Source organism: Amblyomma mixtum, chromosome 4 (assembly GCF_055824585.1).
Source record: "Amblyomma mixtum isolate Tamu chromosome 4, ASM5582458v1, whole genome shotgun sequence".
Taxonomy (NCBI): Eukaryota; Metazoa; Arthropoda; class Arachnida; order Ixodida; family Ixodidae; genus Amblyomma; species Amblyomma mixtum.
This window is the reverse complement of record NC_143015.1, coordinates 109,338,878-109,361,501: the sequence shown is the minus strand read 5'-3', so window position 1 is coordinate 109,361,501 and position 22,624 is coordinate 109,338,878. Positions and strand designations below refer to the sequence as shown.

The 22,624-nt window shown below is 46.4% G+C and overlaps 1 protein-coding gene across 1 annotated transcript; it reads left to right on the top strand.

The window, feature by feature from the left end:
- Positions 1–6,655: 6,655 nt before the first annotated feature.
- Positions 6,656–21,487, top strand: LOC149347810 (uncharacterized). The gene is made up of 5 exons (XM_089585681.1): positions 6,656–6,923; positions 11,583–11,734; positions 17,733–17,800; positions 19,149–19,226; positions 20,747–21,487. Exons 1-5 carry the CDS (start codon positions 6,804–6,806, stop codon positions 20,881–20,883), a joined length of 555 nt encoding a protein of 184 aa, XP_089441807.1. The 5' UTR covers positions 6,656–6,803; the 3' UTR covers positions 20,884–21,487.
- Positions 21,488–22,624: the final 1,137 nt, after the last annotated feature.

The following is a 22,624-nucleotide window of genomic DNA, read 5'->3' as shown; positions in this document are numbered from 1 at the left end:
TCCTCCACTTCACGTGAGCACGTTGGTTAGAATGATGAGAATGGAGACTTTGTCAAGTTTTGTCAACCGGATGATACTCCAGTTGGCTACCTTGCACTAGGGGAGAAGGACTGAGAGAGCGGAAAATGATGATGATGATGATGACGTTTATTTAAAGTCACAATGAGTTAGTTTAAGGTAAGGCTCATTGGGTCCCTAGTCCGGGACGCCGTTGGTAAAAGCCAATGCCCGTGCTCTGGCGACGAGGGCTCGTTGTTCCTCGAGGTCCGAGCTGGACAGGGCCGCCTCCCAGTCCTCCCGCGATGGCTGATTTATGATGTCAATACTGTTATTTGCCTGACAAGCCCATACCACATGGTATAAGTTTGCCTTCTGGCCACAAAATTCGCACTATGCCGAGAAGGGCTTGCGCTCAATGGCGTGAAGCGTAGCTGGATTATTAAACGACATAGTTTGTAGCCTTCGAAGGTGACATTCTTCTGATTTACTGAGACCCTTAGCGGGCCTCTGGAGTGTCTGCCTTTCAGGGCGCAAATGTTGTAATATTTCTGAATATGTTGTTAACGGAGAGGGGGAGCCTGAATCAGTAAGGGAGGACGTCGAAGGATTCCGGTATCAGGTCACTAGGCAGTTGAAGGAAACGAACGCGCACACGCTTCGGCCCGAGCTTTTCTTCCCCAGGGGGCGGAAAAGAAAAAAAAAAGGAAGTAGAGAAATGTGGTCTGGAGAAAGCGCAGCAAGCAATGACACACACGCTGAAAGTCATCAGCTGCCTCAGCGGTGGCCTGCACACTTTCAGGGCTGTCGAGCGCTGCGATCTCAGCACAACACAGCGACCGTCCTTCAGCGCTAAACACAGGGCAGTAACGCAGCCGAGACGTTCCACCGTGAAGAAAGGCTGTTTGTTGTTGCCTTTGATGATATGGATGGCAAAGGAAGACACCTCGGAACGATATTGCTGGAGGAGTCATTGTGCCACATACTGAAGAGCTTCAAGGACTGGTTTAATCATATCCGGCTCCTGCAGTGAATTTTCTACAGCTCGCGTATGTGTGCAGGCTGGAAAGCAGCACACGCACGGATGAAAGACTCTTGCTGTTTGTTTGCGTGCAAACTTCGTTGCAAACTCCCGGTATTAATATTGAATTTAAGGCGGAAGCCTTTAATGCCTCATCGTTGTAAGCAGGAGTTGTCGACAGAAATGTCACGCTTTTCAATTCGTCGAAATGGTCGTGACGTCAAAGTGCGCGAATTTCAAACGGGCGAATTGTACTTTGGCTAGTAACCATGCAACCAATTAAAGGGATGGTATAGGGACGCTCCAAGTACGTGTGACTGAGTTTAGTTAATTAGTTAATTAACCAATTCGCCTAATTAATTACATTGCAGTAATTTACCGGCCTCCTAGTTCTAATGTGGGCACGTTTCTTGATTGTCTGGAAACAGTTTCTGAACAGTTAGCGCGAAGGAATAAAAAGTGTATGGTGTGCGGTGATATTAACTTAGATTTGCTTGGAAGTTCTAACTATGCTTACAGAACACTTTTTGAGTCTTACGGGTTTTCTAATGTCATAACACACACTACACGCATTAGTGATACTTCTGCTACGCTTATTGACCATATTTTGTGCAATTTCAACTCGGACGATACAGTCTCCGGAGTAATCGATGCAGACATAACCGATCATTTTCCTACGTTCCTGCTAGCCTCTTTCCCGTCTAACGTACCCAAAGCCGCGATTCGCACGGCTACCCGTTTAGACAGCAACTTACTGCGCGAAAATATCACTGCAGTTGGAGATAAGATTCTACGCGACAGTGACGTAAACAGAATGTACGCTTTCTTTGACAATGCACTTTCTCAATCTGGAATACCTACACCCATTCGAAAGAAGTATTTTGAGCAGCCGGTTCAGCCATGGATAACACGCAATACTTTGGAACTTTCCCGCAGCAAAGATTACTGGTACAAAAAGCACAAGCAACACAAAGAAAACTGGTTTTACAGAAACCAATACAAGTTTTTCAGGAACAAGCTAGTTGGAATGCTACGCGGTTGCAAGAAAGCATACTACAGTCGAATTATTTTGGAAAACCAACAAAACTCAAAAAAGCTATGGCAGGTAATTAACTCGGTTATCAAGAGGCAACTGCACCTACCGGAGCTCCCAGATTGCTCCCTGTATGAATTTTCAAAGCTCAAGATGGCAAATAGCTTTAATGAATATTTCATTAATGTTGGTCGCAGCCTAGCTCTACAAATCCCTCAAATTAGTCATTTTCGATTGCCTGCCAGCTCTGTTCAGTCCTTTGTATCTTTCGATATAACATCCACCGAAATAAGGTCCTTGGTGTTGTCATTACCCACTGGTAAAGCCGCCGGTTGTGATGCTATAACCACAAAGTTTCTAAAGTCGAATATAGATTTACTTTGTCCGTTCCTAGAAAAGATATTTAACTCCGCCTTTCACTCCGGCACGTACCCTGATATTCTTAAAAAGGCAAGGGTCTCTCCTGTGTTCAAGTGTTGGAATCCAGATCTGTTAGAAAACTACCGGCCTGTATCAGTCCTATCTGCAATTAATACATTATTTGAGAAACTTATCACAAAACGAATGTTAGACTTTTTATTAAAATACAATCTTATTGTATCCAATCAGCACGGATTCCGACCCAACAAATCAACAAGCACAGCCGTTACATCCATCGTAAATAGTATATATAATAGTTTACAAAATAGAGAAATAGTTATTGGCATATTTTTGGACTTAAAGAAAGCTTTCGATACGGTGGATCATGAAATATTATTGATGAACTTAGCTTGCTATGGGTTCCGCGACGTAGCGTTAAACTTCTTTCGAAGCTATTTCACAAACCGACAGCACAGAGTACACATGGAAACAGACACGTCCGACTTTTTGCCAGTCTCGCATGGGGTACCACAAGGATCGGTATTAGGGCCAATTCTGTTTTCCTTATACATAAATGATTTTCCCAACTGCTTAAAACATGGTGATGTCATAATATACGCCGATGATACAGCTGTACTCATTTCCGGTAAAGATATTAATGGACTAGAAGAAATTGCTAATAAAGAATTAAATAATATAGCTGAATGGTTTACTGCTAATAAATTAACGGTGAACTGCACAAAAACAAATTACGTAATTTTCACATCTTCAGGCAGTAAAAAGAAAGGTTCTATTAACTTAAGGATTGGTCAGAAAGACATTGTTCAAGTCGACTCATGCCGATACCTAGGTGTCACACGGGACTCGTCATTGCATTTTAAGGAGCACATCAGTAACGTCTGCAAGAAACTAAGCCATGCATGTTTTCTACTTTTTCAAGCCCGACAATACTTCCCCCTAAAAACGCTCAGAGCAATATACTTCGCAATTTTTCACTCTCATCTCACATACTGCGTTGAATCATGGGGCTATACCTATCCTTCATATCTAGAACCACTCATCATTCTGCAGAAACGTGCTTTGCGCATTCTAACCTTTTCATGTTACAGAGAACACACTGCAGCACTATTTCCTGAACTGCAGAGTATGCCATTCACAGTCGCACGGGATTAGAAAACAGCTTGTGCTGTGCATAAAATTCTGTCAAGCAATAACCCGTTTCCCTCCACCATCTTTATACCCCCAAAAAGGCACACACGAAGTGAGGATCATTATAATTTTACAAAAATCTGGAACGCTCTTCCAGTAATGGTTCAAAGAAGTCCAAATTTCTCTCGCTTGGTAAAGGACATTATCAATAAAAATAACTTTCAATCTCTAGCAGAAATATAGTCCACTAAAAAGTGTATTACTTGGTTTGTATAGAATGAGCTAATACTCTTTAACCTGTATTTATGTATTATTCAATGCTTGTAACGAACGTCTTCTGTTGTCTTTTTTTTCATTCATTGCTTGCATATGCTTGCTTCAGTTGATTGTAGTTTTGTGTAACATCTTCTACTCACATAAACTGTACATCTTTTTTTCTTATGTTGACGCTTGGGTACGCTATTTTGAGCACTTATTGCATGGGCCCGAACTTGCAGTTTGCTAAGGGCCCAGATGCTTTTATCACCCTGTTTGTATAACCTTCATTCAAAGTGAATAAACTGAAACTGAAACTGAACCTTCCTACTCAGACGAGATAAATAAAACCGAGTAGGAATTTGGTCGAGTTGGGGAATCGAACCAGGGTCTCCGGAGTGCGAGACGAGCACGCTAACCGCTCCGCAATGCCAGCTCGATGGTTTGGAATGAACAAAGGCACGTCTAGTGAATACGGTGTCTTCGTTCACTCCCTTCCTTTACGGCGAGGTTCAGGTATCCACCGAGATATGCGACACAGATACATTTTCTTTGCTCAAAAACCAATTTACCGACGAGCAAGGCGCAGAGCCGAACGGCAATCGTGTTCTGTGGACTCCCTGGCAGCGTTGCAAGACGCTGGCGCGTTCCACTCTTAGAGGCAAACTTAACATCTTATCCACACATCAGTGACACCAGCAGCTACAGCGCGCTTAAAGGGGTAGAGACATCAAATTCTAAGGTTGTACAAAAGACTGCCATACGTTTCCTTTGTATGTGAGGACCATAAGAGCGAAGTATTAAATTTAAGGGATGTATCTGTGGTCCCTTAGGTTTACACTTCAAAATGGATTTGGGAGTAAAGAAGGAAACCAATGGGTTCTCTCGCCAGAAGGTTTCTTGGAACTTCCTAATTCCTCATGGAAAAAGTGTCTGGTCAGTGCCAAGCGTGCCACACTTTGGCTACGACATCAAAACTCTTGTGGCGGTGCCCCATCTATCCTTTTCCAACAAACAACATGGGGCAACCGACGTTTCCTCGCGTACTCGGCACCTTCTTCAGGGTCGGCTCGGTGGCAGCAAGAGACGCTCTTCTCCTAACCACTGTCACTGGGGGTCGCCGCCATGTCAGTCACAGTTGGCCACAATGAGCACTTGGGAGGTCCCGTGGTGTGAGAGTCGGGGCTGTCGGAGGGTATGCTAAAGTTTGTCTGCACATGAGGTTCAAAGGACGTACCACCTGCCTAGAACACCTCATGTATCATCGGGAGCAAAAGGAACAGACACCCTCCAAGTTCCGGCCCGTGCCACTCTGCGTGGGGGCGCCACTTCACAAAACACTTGTGGTGTCCAGACCGGCACAGTGGGCCCATTTCGACACTAGAAGTGCTTTGTGAGATGGTACCCTTACGCGGAGTGGCACGGGTAGAAACTTGAAAGGGGGGGGGGGGGGGTAGTCCGTGAATTTTTTCCGATGGTACACTCACAAACTGAAGTTTGCCGTCTCGGGGTTCGTGAAACAAAAGTTATTTCTGCAGTGCCTCTCTGTCCATCAGCAGGTAATTGTTCCAGAGGATGGATCATGCGTCAACTCTTGCTCTTCCCGGTGAAATGGTTTTCCTTAACCCGTAGAAATACGGTCCTGAGCGCTCAGCCCGGAAATTCTTGTCTAGGCCTCGACATGCAAAACATAGGAACGGAACACAAACACTAGATACTGGAATAGAGGAATTTGGCAAATGACAGCGGGCGAGGATAACTCGTAACTGTTCATTCAAAAACAGCTATAGTGAAGGAACAATCGAAATAATACCCTGCCGACTAATCCACGTCAACCATGTCCAATATTATCCCACAAAATTTTTGAAAATTCAAAAAATGTAATGTACTGTTTTGGAAATATTGAAGGTTATTGTTCCTTCTTCAGATGTCTAGCAAGATCTTTCTTATATAAAGTTTTTTCAGACGGCCGCGTAAAACCAGTGGGGAACGCTTTTGTTGCTAGTAAAAAGCCGTCCATTTGATAAGTTTAAAGCCACATACCAGCTCTTTCTGATATATTTTGCATACTGCTCGATAAAATGAGTGCTGTGATGTCAGTTGTGAACATTTCACCCGTAGACTGTTTTCCTTTGGAGCTCTTCATCCCCATTGTGTACGGTTTAGAGCTTTACTGCACGGTGCTACTTTCTTCGACACTCTGCCATAGCATGAAAGGTTGCTGCCGTGGGTTCGCGCTTAGCCAGGGCTCCGCTGTGTGCCGCACCTTCAGCTAATTTCGGCGTGCTGACCTCGTTTCCTTCACCGCCATCTCGGCACTTGCCCTACGTTGCCTTTGAACTATGTTCTTTGGCCCGCAATGAAGTGGTGTTTTTGTGGGTCTTCCGCGTAGTTCAGTTGGGGCGAGTCCAAGGCTTGCGAGCCCAATTAAATCTAATCGAGCCATAAGCCTGCGCAGTTGGCAGCTCTACTGGTCGCAAGACAACGGGACATTTCCTTCGTGGTCGTCTCTGCTCATGCAGGAAACCGTGTAATAACTGACACGCGCGGAATTTCGGCGAGCCTGTTATTGCCGCAGATAAGGTAAAATCGACCCAAATAAGTTCCCTCCGCAGTTTCGTCAAGATGTTCTTGCTACGACTCAGATAGCCTTCTGGCGGGGAAGATTGATGACCTGTCTTGTTTTGCGGTTATCTTCAGGGTCGAGGCCAAAATGTTATCAACGAGCTGCACTTGTGGTGGCGTTTACAGGCACGAAAACAGCAAAGTGGTCCTCCGCAATCCAGCTAAATAATGGTGTGATTATAGGTGTCTACCACCAAGGGAATTATGGCCTCAGTTGCCACTGTGCGACTTACCGTCCCCTCCCCCACCCACCAACCCTCAGTCTTCATCACCTTTATCCTCTCCGAAGAAAGCAAGCAAGTATAAAGGAGCCCCCATGCTACGGTCCCCGCAACAGGGTCTGTCTCCTTGAACAGTCTCAAGATGAGGGCTTTCTTTGCACTCTTGCTGGTCGAGCTCTGCACAATCAACGTTGTCCTGGGAAAGCTGGCGCCACCGAGCGGACCGCTGAAGCTCCACCGCGACGAAATAGACACTTTCAAGGTATGTATTATCAGCATGCACCTTGTACGAAGTTCATATCAATTGTGTGCCTCTCCTGATAAGACAGTCACGTGCACAGCTTTAAAATTCACATTCAGTCATGTTCCCGAAAATGTCACGAAGAAAATTTCCCACTGAAAGGAGAGAAGACATCTAATTTTTCGGAACGCGTTTTTTGTCTTGAATGATGCATGGACATTGGTAAACATGTATCGCCAAGTCCAGTTCATAAGCGCTCAATAAATAATTAGCGACTGAATTCTCTTCCTCTGCAGTTTCAGTTCAGGTTTCAGTTGCATAACAATAGTTGCGACGTCACAAGTGAGTATGCGATCGTGTGAGGCATACAAAAACTGCAATATAACCACTCCATAACCAAGCGCGCTTTCCCGCATTTCAGTGTTGCCCAAAACAAGATGACGCAGTTCTATGTAAACGAACTATGACGGCTACAGGAGATGCGTTAAGGGCGTGGCTGGAATGTACGAAACGTCTTTTAGATGAATGAAACAAAAGAACTACTGTTCTTTGCTTTGTTTCAGTTTGAAACGCATGCTCGACCATCTTGTTTTGAGCAGCATTGTAATGTTGGAAGGTCCACCTCTAAAATTTTGCATAGAAACCACTCCCAAAGCTGGAACGGCAGTCAGTGAGCAAAGAGCGTTTATATTGCTGTTTTTGTATGCCTGGAGTGATCTGACGCTCACTAGCGACAACGAAACCGTCAGCCAACAGCTGAAACTGAAACCGAAACTGCATGAAAGAGTAACATCATTTAAAAGGTACGTACTGAACGTACGCGGATTTCATGCGGTGGCCCATGTTTACGAATGTCCTACACAGCATCCGGAAGCAAAAATACACCTGTCCCTTTTACTTTCATCTAGGTTTATTCTTGTTTAGAGTGTACGCGAACTGTGGTTGGTCTGTACAAGCTTAACGGGACTGAAAAAAAAGGACATTGTAACTACTGACAGTGAGAAGGTATATATACACAAGTCTAGCAGAAAATGCAGCGACCCAACGACCAAGATGAACAGCAAATTTGCCGTCAGTTTTGTTGCTGCCCTAAAATGGAAAATAGTGTAACGTTTTCTTTTTGTTACATGACGAAATCTCCTTTAACATTTTTGTCTGGTGGACCAACATATGCCTTTCGCTCTTTCATTAACCATGCACGTGACCTTATGGATTATAGTCATTTACAAAAACTATGACTTTATTTAGAGCGTAGTTCGGGAGCGAGAGGCGATGCCCGTAATTTTGTCCTAGTATTTCAGGACTTCGTTTCTGGTATGAATATAGGCTTAATAAATCATGTGAGAAAAAGAAGAGAACTCTCGAATATATTAGCTGTTAAAAGAACACTGAGAACCACTTTATTCAGTTACTGTTCTAAATAAAAAAAAACGGTTTTCTTGTCTTCGTGGGCCTTTAACATTCGTCCGCGAGCACAAAGTAAAAAAAAACTCGTTTATCGCTGAGAAACATGAACTAAAGTTTTGAAACTTGTCACCACGCCACTGAGAAGGACTATTAGCAGCTTTTTTTGAAACGTGGGATCACGTGGTATAGCGTCTTAGATCGGCGACAAAATGTTGATACCGACAGTCGCAGTTTACTTGCGTAATCGGGCAGTTTCTGGCTTAGGAAAGCTCGTAGTCTGATGTTACAGGCATATTCGAAATTTTCCTGAATGTCGCTTAAGTTCAAGCCTCGTTTTGTTCCTCCTGAGTCGTATCCCATCACCCAGGAGCACGACTCATAAAAGAGGAAAATCAGCGAAGAAGCTCTGAAGCATATAAGAAAGAGCACACAGGACAAGCGCTATGCCTTGCGCTCTACTGAAGCACGATTCAGAATAATATAGATTGAAATTTAGCCCAGGAATCCTCGTGAATCTTCAGTCCTTTCTGCCGCCGCGGTGGCTCAGTGGTTATGGTGCTCGGCTGCTGACCCGAAAGACGCGGGTTCAATCCCGGCCGCGGCGGTTGAATTTCTTTGGAGGAGAAATTCCAGAGGCCCGTGTACTGTACGATCTCAGTGCACGTTAAAGATCCCAAGGTGGTCGAAATTTCCGGAGCCCTCCACTACGGCGTCTCTCATAGCCTTAGTCGCTTTGGGACATTAAACCCCATAAACCAACCAACCAACCAGTCCTTCTTTCTTTATTCTTTATTCAGAGATACCCCGGTTTGCCGAAGGGCGTGTGAGCAGGGGGGTTACAACTTGGACAGAAACAAATCTTCATTAGTACCGCACACTTGGCTATAGGACAATCGATTCCATTCTGTCACAGTTCTTGCAAAAAATTAATTAGCGTAAAGGTTAGTTCTAGTGCGGTATTCTCGAATTTTACAGTCACGATCAGTTCTTTTAGATATGCAGTGTGGTTGTCGGAAATAAGTACCTTTGTTAATTCCGGTGGCTGAATTTAAGCACGTTAAGCACGTGAAATTAAGTGGCTGAAACTAAGCACGTTACATCAGCCCACGCGGGTGGATTCAAAATTCATGGAGAGGCTAAATACTTTACATGGCGGTGAAAACGTTTCTCAGATCTGTATGCCCATTAGGGCACGTTACCGGCACGCTCATAAGCAGCACTCTTGATGATGATGAGTGCTCATAAGCAGCACTCTTGATGATGATGACACCTTCCCAGCAACGCCGCCCGCTGCCGCTAAGTCTCTTACCTTGCATACCGCGTTGAGGAGGCAGTACGCGGCTGGGAATTTCGCGAAATCTTGAAATTTACATATTCTAAGTATACATGGTACATTTTAGTTTTCTGAAATTCTGAATGTACGGAAAACATTTACTACTTGTCTTGCATAGGTTCGCGATGATATTTTATGGAGCTGCGTTGTGTTGTTTTTTCGTAAGGCGTATGTTGGGCGCGCATGCCAAAACGCGCTGTGAATGATTTGGGCTCCATAAAGTAAACGTTAAGAACTCGAGGGAAGTTTTGTTTTTCGCCGAAAAGAGAAAAGCGAGGATGATATTATACATGGTTCTTTGATGCAGATTCCCGAATCTGTTAAAGATGCATTGAAGAGGGATCTGAACTTGTATTTTTACCGCTGGAGCTCTATCTACGCGTTCGGAGCGTTCTTAGAAACTTGGAATTATTGTACTGTGCGGCCGATTTCCATAATTTAAATGTGATTAAACGTCCCGGCTCCAGCCTTGTTTTTTGCATTACCCGCAGACGGTGGGAGGAGTCGACCAACCTTTCAACCAGTTCCGTGGCGGCTTGCCGCTCTGCCATCGGCGGAGTGATAGGTTGTGATCGGCGAAAGCAAAGAGTCCACGCGTATTTTTATTCCTCTGGGCCTAATTTGCAGCTATATAGTCTCTGATTAGATCCATTTATTCACGCAAAACCTAAAAAACAAAATAAAAGCGAAAGCAAAGCCGCCATGCGACTGCCTGAAAGGCACTCCATGCGTTGGTCGACTCCTTCCACCGTCTGTGGGGAATTAAAAAAGAATCAGGCGGGAGTCGGAAGGTAAATCAATTTAGATTAGGGAAATAAGCCGCCCATGGCAATAGATCGAAGTTTCTAATAATACTCGGAATGTGTAGATCGAGTTGCCGCAGCAAAAACACGAGTTCAGATTCCTCTTTGGTGCCCCTTTGAGAGCTGCATTCATACTTGCAAAAGAAATGTTCGTCCCTTGTGGTTCTGACCGTATTACCGCTCGGTACCGCTATGCTCATAAAATACTGACGGCAGTAAACAAACTGAATTTATCCGAAAATTTAATGATAAGATATTATTAGGACATGTGGCATTGAACATGCGTACCAGATTGCTTGCAGTTCTGGAAAACATGGATAGGAAGAAAATATTAAAGGTTTGGGGGCCGTTGCACTTCGCTTATTTCATTAATTTTCTTCAAACCGAAATATGAATATATAAGGCGTTGAGCAACATGAAACGCAAAACGCACATGCAATAGCTTTCGCGGGAAATAAATATTGGCCCTATGTTTTAGCCCGATATATTTTTCGGCTGAGTATACTCTCGTTCTTAACTTGAATGTGGCATAGACGGATGCATTATACAAATAGGACTGGAAGAAGTTTCTTCTAAATATATCCGTTTTTCTTGCGAACCTAGTACTTTAGGTACGAGCTTTTCCGGGGTGCCTTTTGCATATCTGTTTGGTGGCTGGTTGGTTCTAATTAAATGAAACATATTTTGACCAATACTTGAGACAAAGTACACAGCAATTTTTTCTTTGTGTTTGCCAGAACAATGAGGGCTATGTTATTGGATGATTTCACCACTTCTCTTTAGTATAAGCTAAGTCAAAATCTACATCTCTATGCTGAACATATGTTTTGCACAACATACGTCGCACAACTGCCACAGCCGTTCACGTTCGTTCGACATACGGTTTGAAAACTCTGATCTTGATTAATCACCCTAACACAACACGAACTCGTGGTGTCGTAAGCAATGTGGCGTCGCACTCTCAGCCCCTTCATATATCTTGGCCGCACACAAAGACGGAGAAGTTTTCTCCTCGTGTCTGAACCCCGCGACGCACCGGGACATCTAAAACTAGTCTCGATGCCTGAAAAAAAAAAAAGAGCATTGGTGTGGCACTACTTACTTTCCCTGTCTGAGTAACCGACGTCTGCCATACAGGTGATCTTGAACTTCCCTGATGCGGTGGCCATAGGGGACTCCGACAACAACGCCCTGCTGCAGTGCCTGGCAGCAACACGAACTGAGATCGACCTAGAGGCGCTCACTGCCACGTATGTCTGGAACCTCCAACAGACCGACAGTTTGGCCAAGTAAGATTTCATGTTTAAGAGTCAAGTCATTTTCCTTTTGTATTCTGACATTAACTCTGAGAATGGCGTCGGCGCCAGCGCTGACCGTCGACGGCGGCTCCACCTGCTGGCAAATGTTGCCTTTTGTAAATTGACAAAAACTGACAGATGGTTAGGATAGTCGGTAATGCGAAATTTGAGTGCAGTTCATCCCACATCAATTCACAGCTGGCAGGTGGCGTGCTACACTGCTAGCCACCGTATGGAACCTTCCCGTGGCAGCCACCTTCCCGTGGCGCTTCACTATGCTGATGTCAGTGCACGTTAAAGAACCCCAGCTGGTCGAAACATCCGGACACCTTCACCACGGCGTCTCTCATAGCCTTAGTCGCTTTGGGACGTTAAACCCCGTAAACCAACCACCACTCTGCTACTACCTGCCACGGTTGTCAGGTGGCATGCTACGCCGACTACGCCGACGCTGACGATGCCAATGACGATGACGACTACGACGCGCAAAAATTCATGGGGCACTTTGACGGTCTAAAGTGCGTAGAGGCGAAAGAGTTTTCCGCACTACTTTGAATGCCTCTGACGTCAGCACTGGATGAAGTCACACATAATAAAGTACTAATCACTAAGCAATGGCACATTACTAATTAATGACTAGATACTAATTAACTGCTAATTATAGACGCTTAAGCTTCGCCTTTAGGAGTGGAACGCGACAGAGTGCTGTAGCGCTGCCAAGGGGTCCACGGAACGCCGCCACCCGTACTGCGCGATGCCTTGCCGTTTCAACGCAACGCTTTTCTCTGTTATCTCGGTGCACACCCGAACCGCACCGTACAGGAAGGGAGGAATTGGGAGTGAAAGAAGAAAGAGGGGAGGAATTGGGAGTGAATGAAGAAAGTGGGGAGGAATTGGGAGTGAAAGAAGAAAGAGAAAGGGGAGCTATAATGAAGAAAATCAAAATTGTACTTGAGGAAAGAAGATTACGCAGTAACTTTCTCACATATATCGTGGACACCCGTCATCCGTTTTCAGAGGGAGGGAGGAAGTGGAAGTAAAAGAAGAAAGAGGGTCCGTAGTGAAGAAATTGAAAATTGTATTTGAGGAAGGGATAAGCAATAACTGTCTCACATATCTCGGTGGACACCCGTCAAATGCTTGACGACACTGCTGACAAGCTTGTGCTGACGACCTTCTGTCGACAACGATGAGGCATCAAAGGCTTTCGCCTTAATACATGAACAGGCGTCTAAGAGCTGCGCTTTAAACATCGGCGCCTAAAGTGGGTTCCCTCGAGAATCTCTCTCGCGTAGCCACGTGGTCCTGGGCCATATTTTCCAGCGATTTGTTTTACATCTCACTAATACGCTCCACTCGCATTGTTCATGGCTTGCCTGTGTCGTCGGCGGTGCCGAAGGACATTACGCTTATACCTGCGTAAACGCGCCAGAGCTGTCATTTTATCAGAGATAAGTATCAGTCAATCAATCAATCGATCAATCAATCAATAAATCATCATTTATTTCCATCACATCATTGGGGGTCCGCAGGCGGAAAAGCTGTTAAGAAACCGCTTGAGAGTGCGTGGGGCCCGTACAAGGCAGCAACGTACACAACACTGCAGTGAAATAATAGTTTAACAAACAAACAAATATAGAGAACATTTCGCACAGTTAGGAAGTCTACATTTCATACACCAAAATAGTCACAGTTTTATAATATGATAATGTCGTGTCCGGTCGCTGTGTTGAATGCAGCGAAAGACGCACACGGTACTTTAAGACTTCGTTTATTTAAAGCCGATGAGGGTGCGACCAGCTTCGACCGAGGCAGGAGCCGAACTGGCCGCGCGAAGAAAGGAGGGAGCGGAGAAGCGTCCACGGGAGGGAGTGGCTTCCCAAAACAGGAGGAGGATGCGGGGGCGCACCATGGGGGGGGCATTTGGCGACAGCGTGCGACGAGGGGCAAGTGGTCGTTAGGAGGAGGATGCGAGTGGTCGTTAGGAGGAGGATGCGGGGGCGCACACACACAAAAGCAATAAGGGGACACAACACTTCCTTCCCCCTTAGAAAGTTGCCTGGTATCGTGCAGGGGGTCGGCGCTCACGCGTGGAGGCGCGCTGGCTTTGTGCGCTCGGGGGAGAAACACTTGTAGGCTGGCTGTTGTTCGCTGTGTCTCCTAGGTCTGTCCTGGGCGAAGTCTCTTCTTCCGGGAAGAGGTGCCAGGCTATGTGGGAAGATGGTGCACGTGTTCTCTCCGCTGGCGGACAGCTCTCAGACGGTGTCGTAAATCTACGCAGCTGGTTGAGATGTCGGCGTGCTACTGTGCCATGTATGTTGACGAGCCAAGAGCGCAGGCCTATGCGTCTGACAATTGTAGCTTCCTCCCAGCGTGGCTTTTTCAGAAACTGTCGGGCGAGGACGCGCTGCCCCTCATTAAGCGTGCCGCAGCGCGGAATTGCTTTTTCTTCAACACTAGCTTATTCCTCGGCCTGCGACGAGCAAGCTCAATTCAGGAAGATTCTTGACGTGTTGAGGATATAGGCACCAGCCGTGGTAACCTTGTGTTGGCTGCTACCCTACAGGCGGTGAAGCTGGCACTTGATTCAGTTAATGATTGAAAGCGTTTGAATAAAGGAAAGACCTTATGGGGCTTGGTTATAGCTCCCTGCGAAAGGCAATGTCAGAGGGTCAGTGCTGAAGGCATACGCGGGGCGGGTAGAGGGAGGCGAGGAGACAGTGAAGTGCCTAAATCTTGCATGAGGCAGTGCGACGTCCTGTCTTCTTGTTCCCAAGAGAGTCCCAAAGGAAGTTTTGCAGACTTGATACCCTATTTAAGACATTAGGCCTTGACTGTGCTGAAGTTCGGATGGGAGATCACGACAAGCCGATGAATGGGCTCACCAAGTTCGACGTGTGACACTTTCGGCACTTTGAGTTAATCTCCAGGCGCCGTATGCGCGTTGATCGAAGCTTCCGCGTGGCGTCAGAAAATTAGTACTCAAGAGGGCATCAGATGACGCAGTACTCCATGTGCATTGTAAATTGTGGGGTTTAATGTCCCGAAACGAACATTGCTTATGGGGGACCCCAGGCGGTCGAAATTAATCTGGGGGCCTCTACTACGGCACCACTTTCTTCCTTTTTCCTTTCATTCCCTTTTTTAACCCTAGATCGTCAGGTGGTCGACATTATTCTGGAGACCTCCACTACGGCCCCTCTTCCTTCCTTTCTTCTTTCATTCCCTCCTTTGTCTCTTGACTAGCGGCGCGGTTTGGGTGTCCGCTGAGAGATGTGAGACAGTTACTGCATCACTTGCTTTGCTCAAAACCAATTTTCATTTTTATCGGTGACGCAGTAGTGAAATACCGGATTAATTCAGACCACTTGGGGTCCTTCAGCGTGCCCTAGCCTCGCACCACAATGCCTTATGATCATGTTTTTCAGCTTGTCATTATGTTAGCGCTAGAAGATCACCCTCGCGCTTAAGAATTGATTTAATTAGTGCAAGAAATTGGCTGTGCTTTAACTCTGGTTGACCTAAAGGAATGCGAAAGCACGTTGCTTCTTCCTTACTCCCTGCCAAAGCGTCCACTGAGCGCCTGCTCCAACTTGGTGTCCACAACTCGGTGGAGGAGCTGATTGAGGCCCATAGAACAAACCAAACTGCCAGGCTGTCGGTGTCCAGCGCCGGCAGACAAGTCCTTCGGGACCTCAATCTCGCGCTGCTCCCCACCACTGAACGCAGAGTCGACATCCCGGAGGCATGTAAAAATATTTTGTCGGTTAAGCCGCTCCCCGAAAACATGAATTGGGAGTATAATCAGGGAAGGCGTGAAGCCAGGGCAAAATTTGTACAAAATTTCTACGGGAAAAAGACAGGCATATACTACGTGGATGCAGCGGGTCCAACCGAGGAGGGCATCTGCACCATTGCGATGGTGCACGAGGGAAAGCAGGTGAACGGGCTCTCCGTAAAAAGTAGCGACGCGCTAATGTTTGAGGAAGTGGCGATTGCACTGGCCGCCACCCACTCCGACGCAGCGTACATAATGTCGGACTGGCAGCAGGCCTGCCGAAATTACGTGCGGGGTAGGATAGCGCCGCTCGCCCGCAGAATACTATTGGCATTTGAGAGAAATTCGAATTCGGCTATGAGTAAAAAACCGATAGTATGGGTGCCCGGTCACCAGGGAGTTGAGGGAAACGAGGCCCCTCACGCGGCTGCCCGAGCGTTCCTTCCCCCGGGTTCCACTCAATTCCCCGGTTCTGCCGCGGCACTCATACCGATTCCGCTAATCTCTTACGCGGATATCAGAAACCATTTACGCCTCTGCAGGAGGGTACTCCCGGGACCCGCCAAGGGTCTCGACAGAACCGAGGAGTGCCACCTCAGACGGCTCCAAACCGTGTACCCGACTTTCACGGGCAAGTGCAAATTCTGCGGGCAGTATGCTGACCTATAGCACATGGTGTGGGCCTGCCAGTTAAATACAAATATATCAGTTATAAGTCAGCCAACTAGGGAGGGCTGCGAGGCGACCCTGTCCAGCTCGGACCTGGAGGCCCAGCGGGCCCTGGTCCAGAGAGCACGGGCACCGGCGGCAGCCAATGGCGTCCCGGAATAGGGACTGCCACCCAGGTCAACGACCATCCACACCTCCCTTTACCAATTCAGTACAGTGCAACAATAAATGTTTTCTCCTCCTTCTCCTTCTTCCTCGCCTCCGTCTTGTCTTCTTGCTCTCTTTTTAGCTTCATCCATTTCCGTCCTCTAGTGGTTAGCTGAAGTTTCAAGGGAGCAGGAGCACGTAATCATCAGGTTGTTTTCGTTGTTTCTTTTTTACTCATGGCAGTGAGAATGGCTTTAGGGAATGATTGCACTGGGGAAGGTATGTCGCAGTTTGTGTTAGAATAATTAACAATAAGAGTTTTTTTTTCACCTGCAAGTTTATACCCGGCCCCTCGGACTATGATGTAGAAAGAAAAATACGAAATCGTCACGCATCGCGTTCCTTCTGTAAAGGCGTATTCGCTGCTCTACCGTTGGGGCTGTGTGTGTTCAGTTGCTAAGCTCAGAACGCAGAAGAAAATCCTTGCCTCGTTTCGATGGAGGCGAAATATGAAAGGCGCCCGTGTGCTCTGGGTAGTGGGTGCAAGTTAAAAAATTACCGAATACACTTTGGAAATTCTAAAGTGTTCTTGGCGAAAGCCTTGTAGTCAACCCACTGCCTCTTCCCCGAACTGCTTCGCGCGGAATCAGTGGGCCGCTTCGGAGCCATGCGTTTCCCTCCCTCGACTGCAACGAAATGTCTGGCGAAGGAGCGGCGGTGTAGCTGCCACTGCTGACGCGCGCGCGCTCGTTCTACCGCTGCTCTGTGACGTCACGGTTGCTATGCATAGCTGCGCCCCCCACCGGCACGCCGGTTGCTAAGGAAGAGAGGAGGTAGCCCGCTGCGCGGAGGAGAGGCCACAGTTGGCACGATTCCAGCGCACGGACGGACGCCGCGAGCATGAGCCATTAAAGGCTTTCGCCTTAAAGCCTCAGTAGGTATACATTTAACAGGAGCTCTCTAATTGGTGCCGTGCATATTCGCCCTTAATAAGTGAAGCGAAGCCACCGATGGCTAACGTTACAGAGGTGTATAAAGCCACAGTTTAATCTACCTCTTTGAAATTGCCCTTCCACAAGTTTCCATGGAATAGTTAGCACTGAGAGGCCCCAATTTTGGGCAGGCTGTATTCAAGTAGAAGTTGAGCGAAAATCGTGTTCAAACCAATTTCTTGTAAATTGGCCCGCGGTGTGGAACTACAAAAGTGACGTTTTCTCTAAAAACAAATGAAGTGTGCTGAGTCATATTGCAACAATAATTCTGCCCCCTGTATCTTTGAAGATCGGCTTAACACACTCATTGCTAACAAAGGACTATTATTTTTGAAGAGAGAAACTACACAGGAGAGGCATTATGGGTCAAAAATGTAGCGTCAAATTTTTTCAATCTCTGCAGGAGGGACATAACCTTCCATATCAGTCCCGGAGAAAAACCAGGAACGCTGGACATGACAGTGGGTGATGGTAAGTACGTAGTTTGTTTCAACACTCACTCTCGGAAGCAAACATGAGGCACCAAAAATTGTACTCCAAACCAGAAATGAGCGAGAGGGGAGGGAGGGAGAATTCTGCTCTCTCCAGGGTAGTCTTAGCTTCCGATCACAACTCCATCCTCGTCTGACTGCTTTCCAAACGCCGACTTCAGTTCAAAAGCATCCCGGTATTTATCAATCAAAAATATAACACACGACTGGAGATCATAGACAATTTGTGGTTCACTAGGGCTGAGTGTAAAGTGAATGAGAACAAACGTATTTCGAGCAAAGTGAATCGAACTGCAGTCTTATGAGTTCACAAACCCGCCGCTAATTTATTGTTCAGCAGAACTTACTGGAACGACAGCTTTTGTTTCTGTCGTTATCCGTTCCCAGTAATTTTCTTCTAGTCGCCGCTACGTGGCACTGCTGAACCGAAAGCTAACAGGTGGACAGCTAAGGTATTCAAATATTTATACAGAGAGAGCGTTGACTCACAGTGGCGGAAAAGAACTATAAAACTAACCAGTAAGTATGCCGGTCACGAGGACGGAAAAAGAAAGAGCCTTAAACGACAGGTTAAAAACGCGGAAGCTAAAAATTGGATTAATTCAATGGAAAAGAAACATAGTGTAGAGCTATATCAATACTGGAAAAGGCAGATCAGGGAACAGTTTTTCTATGATAACTCAATAGGCAGTGCCCTACTTTTTGAAGCTAGGTGAGGGTGTCTTAGAACGCGCAGCTACAAAAAAATTAACGAAGAAGACGACACATGTGCAGTGTGTGATAGTTCTGTGGAAACAGTTGAACACCTCATACTGAAATGTGATGGTATCCATCCGGATGTCGATGCAAGCATAGTCACTCTTCCGGAGGCCCTAGGGTTGAAAGATAACAATGGTCATGTAAATAAATCTGCAGTGAAAGTTAGCAAAAGGCGATTGGAGGATTGGTGGCTAAAAAGCAGAGATGTGACATAAGGTTAGAAGTGTAGGAAACCGCAGGTAAAGAAGATGGCGAATCTTAATGAGAATTGACAACAGAGTTGAACAAAAATAAAGAAAAGCTGAGCATTTTGGCAACTGCCACTACCCCGATCCAAAGCGGGCGCTCCTATCCATTCATCCATCCATCCATCCATCCATCCATCCTGTGTTGCTGTACCTCCTGGAGAAAAGAATCACGAGCTTGGCAATAGGGATATGAGTCGTAGTGTGGTTTGCGAAAACGACACGCATGAACCTACTAATGCGCTTTGAATCACTACAAGCTGTTCACCGTGTACTTGAGCGGGCTATTGGTACCTGTCTGAGAGCTGATCGCACTTCCCGCAGATCCTACACCGAAGGAGGCCATAATGTACTACGCAGACGACAACTGCATCGTAATGGACGTGGAAGATACTGATCATCGTAAGTATATTTGAGCAGAGGAGAGAAAAAGCCTGTTTTGAAATTATTGAATAAGCAGAAGGAGGTGGATGGTGCGGAATGAGCTGGCGTAGTATTAAGCGATACGCAACTCAGTGGCTGGGAGGGATGAGGAATGGGGGACTGACAATGCACGGTGAGAACTATTTCTGGCAGTGAACAGAAAGCTACAGGCGTGCAGCGTCTGCAAGTGCGCCACTGCGCCAATAGTTCGGCCACAGGACAGTCGCATGTAACGTTGCTTGCAGCGCTGTTGCTCGCGTAGCCGGCGCCATCTATGAAAGCTTCATGTAACGGGACGTGCGGAAACAATTCGTTCTAATCGTAGGAACTGTTCCGGCCTGATTCTCTAATGCTGAAAATGTGCGGATATGTTAGAAATGTGTCTTAAATAACGAGTATTACGATTCTAAGTGGTTTAAATCAGAAACTATTTGGTGCAACCGGGAACTAAATTATGCAGCCTAGAGAGAGGGGGCGCCTTTCGGCTTTGTAGTTTAGGGTGCCTCGATGCCAGCGTCGCCGCTGGCATCGAGGTTTTGCTGGCATCGTTGATATGCTTGCTGTGCGAAGAACAGTTGTCGCGGATTATAACGACCAGCTGAAAAACACTCCAAACTGTGCATAGAGGCGGAAAGCTGGGGCGCGAGGTGTCTAAATGGAGGCGGGAAGTATATTAGACGGGCAGGTGTAACGCTGGTGTATTTTGTCGGCGTTACGAAGGATGCGAGTTCTGCTGTATTTAGTACAAATGAAGGTAAGCTTGCTGCTATTGCTAATCTTCGTACTCCTGCGGGCATTGGACGCCAAATGACTCCGTGATTATTTTCGGCGTCACAGCATACGTAGACCACGAACACTACTCAGAGATAATTCATGGCATTAGGGATTTAGAAACTTGTAAGGGAAGTCTTCGTGTGTAAAATACATGCTTCCAAGCTCTGTATTAAGGCGAAAACTTTTAATGGCTCATACTGTCGTCCGTTAACAAAGCGTGTCACACGCGTTTAACTCGGGAACTAAAAAATGTAGAAGAAAACCAGTGGTTGCTTCAGATAGAGGAGGACAAAATGCACCTAGAAGCCAAGCTTGATGAATGTAGATTAATTAGTTAATTAATTATAGGCAAAAATGTCGCAATTGCGTAGAAACAGCTCGGACGTCGATATAGCCACGGGAACGGTGTGACGTCAGATCCACCGGAAGTCGTCACGGCATAGCGAATGTCACAGAATATCACAGAATCACTGAATTGTCACAGAATGGTCGGAAACACGTCGGATTTGTGTCAAATTAGATGGAAAAATGTGTAACTAACCGTAGTTAACACGTAAGATCCCCGAAAGATGTACAATTTGGGTATCAATATAGCCACGGGAACGGTGTGATGTCGCATCCACCGGAAGTCGTCACGGCATAGCGTCCTTGGCTTTCGCCTCTCAGCACTTTAGTTCCCAAACTATCCTCGCAATTTTTTAATGCTCTTCGCTTCGCGCTTCCAGACTGTCTTCTGTGGGTCAAGCGTGCACTGAAGGACTCGGTGCCTCCGGTGTGCATCGACTACTTCGCCGATGTATGCGGAGTCGACGTGCCGGAGCATAGCAGAGACCTCTGCATTGACGGCGAGGGAGAAGTCTAGTTGAAGACACTAGGAAGATGCTCCGATGCTGTAGAGATCAGCCTTTTGCTGAAAACGTAACAAAGCGTTTTGAACGAGTCGAATCTGTTGTTCCATCTTATTACCCTACAATTCTGTACGAAAGCATTTTTGAGAGGGAAAGCGTTTAGGAATGCAAATATTTGATACAACGTAAGATTTTACTATAACAATCAATATATCCGCTCATCAACCGACTGCAGTCTTGCATTCTTTTTTCTATTAATGTTTTTGCCATCTTCACAAGCGTTCCCGATTGGTTTTCTATGGCAGTCTTAACAACACAATGCGAACGATGGAAACTAAAAGATTTTGCTACGTATCTGAAAAACGGACCACTACGTGAAGTATATCCATAACAGCATCTTACAATATTCTAACTTTTAAAATATTTGCGCGAGAGAGTTGGACATGCTGTCAGAACCGCGGCAGTACAGAAAATAGGTATAGGTATAAAGAGGTGCTGTAGTTACCTCCCTTCGCTATTTTTTACCTTTTATTGCTTATACAAGCTTCGTCTTCAGTAAAAGCATCTTCCTTGTGATTAAAACGCGGTGATATATGAATAAAATCAAGTTTTAATGTATTCTCGGTGTCCATTTTCTGTTTATAAAACCCGTCCCCCATACAAACCAGCCCACTTGGTCTCCTAAGTGCACTATAATATTTGGCTGATGCATATTAAAAGTGCTATCAGTCGCACGGTTAATCCCAGGGTATCCGTAGAGTTACGGTAGAGCCCCCCGGGCTGAACTCCGCTTGGCACTCAAACCTATATTGTTCTCTATACTGTGGCCTCCTCCCATCCAGGAAAATGTTCAGGCGTGTGATGCTCGCGGTGTACGTCCGTGCCCTGGAATCGTGCCAAATGTGGCCTCTCCGCCGCGCAGCGGCGCAACCTCCTCCCCTCCTTAGCAATCGGCGCGCCGGTAGGGGGCGCAGCTGTGGATAGCAACCATGACGTCACACAGTAGCGGTAGAAGGGGCGCAGGCGCGTCGGCGGTGGCAGCTGCACCGCTGCTCCTTCTCCAGACGTCTCGTTGCAGTCGAGTGAGTGAGACGCTTGGCTCCGAAGTGGCCCAGTGATTCCGTGCTAAGCGTTTCGGGGAAGCGGCAGTGGGTTGACCAGAAGGCTTTCGCCAAGCACACTTTAGAATTTCCAAAGTGTCTTCGGTAATTCTTTACTTTGACAGAAGTGCAACTGGTGGCTTCAGTTCTTTTTTGATATCAGGAATAATTTATTGATAACGTAACATGAAGGCGCGAGGGCCCACGTGCCCCACGTGACACCAGAAAATCCATGTTGTTCGTCCAGTGCGACCTAATTCGGCTCTGATTGCGGTGAAAGTGAGTGCTCAGGAACGTAGTCAAATATCCGTGAAAAACACTTTCTAAGATTATGAGCCAGGAAACCCCCGGATGGAACTGAACTACCAATATACTTCATCTTCATCATCATCAACATAAAACTGGTATACTTAGAACGCTAGAAGGCTGCATGGAAATCAACGGGCGAGCGTATAGGCTGAAGCTCGCAAGCATCATGGTTTGTCTAGATCAGTTCAGTTGCCTGAACTTCGGCATAATTTCAAGAATGCAATACCACCTTAACGATCCTAGACCAATTAGTAATGCGGCGCCCTAATGGCGCGTAGATGTCTTCACCCCTCGGATTCCCTAAAGAGTAAAAGTTATTCAAGGGTAACGACAACTGGGTTTGTTA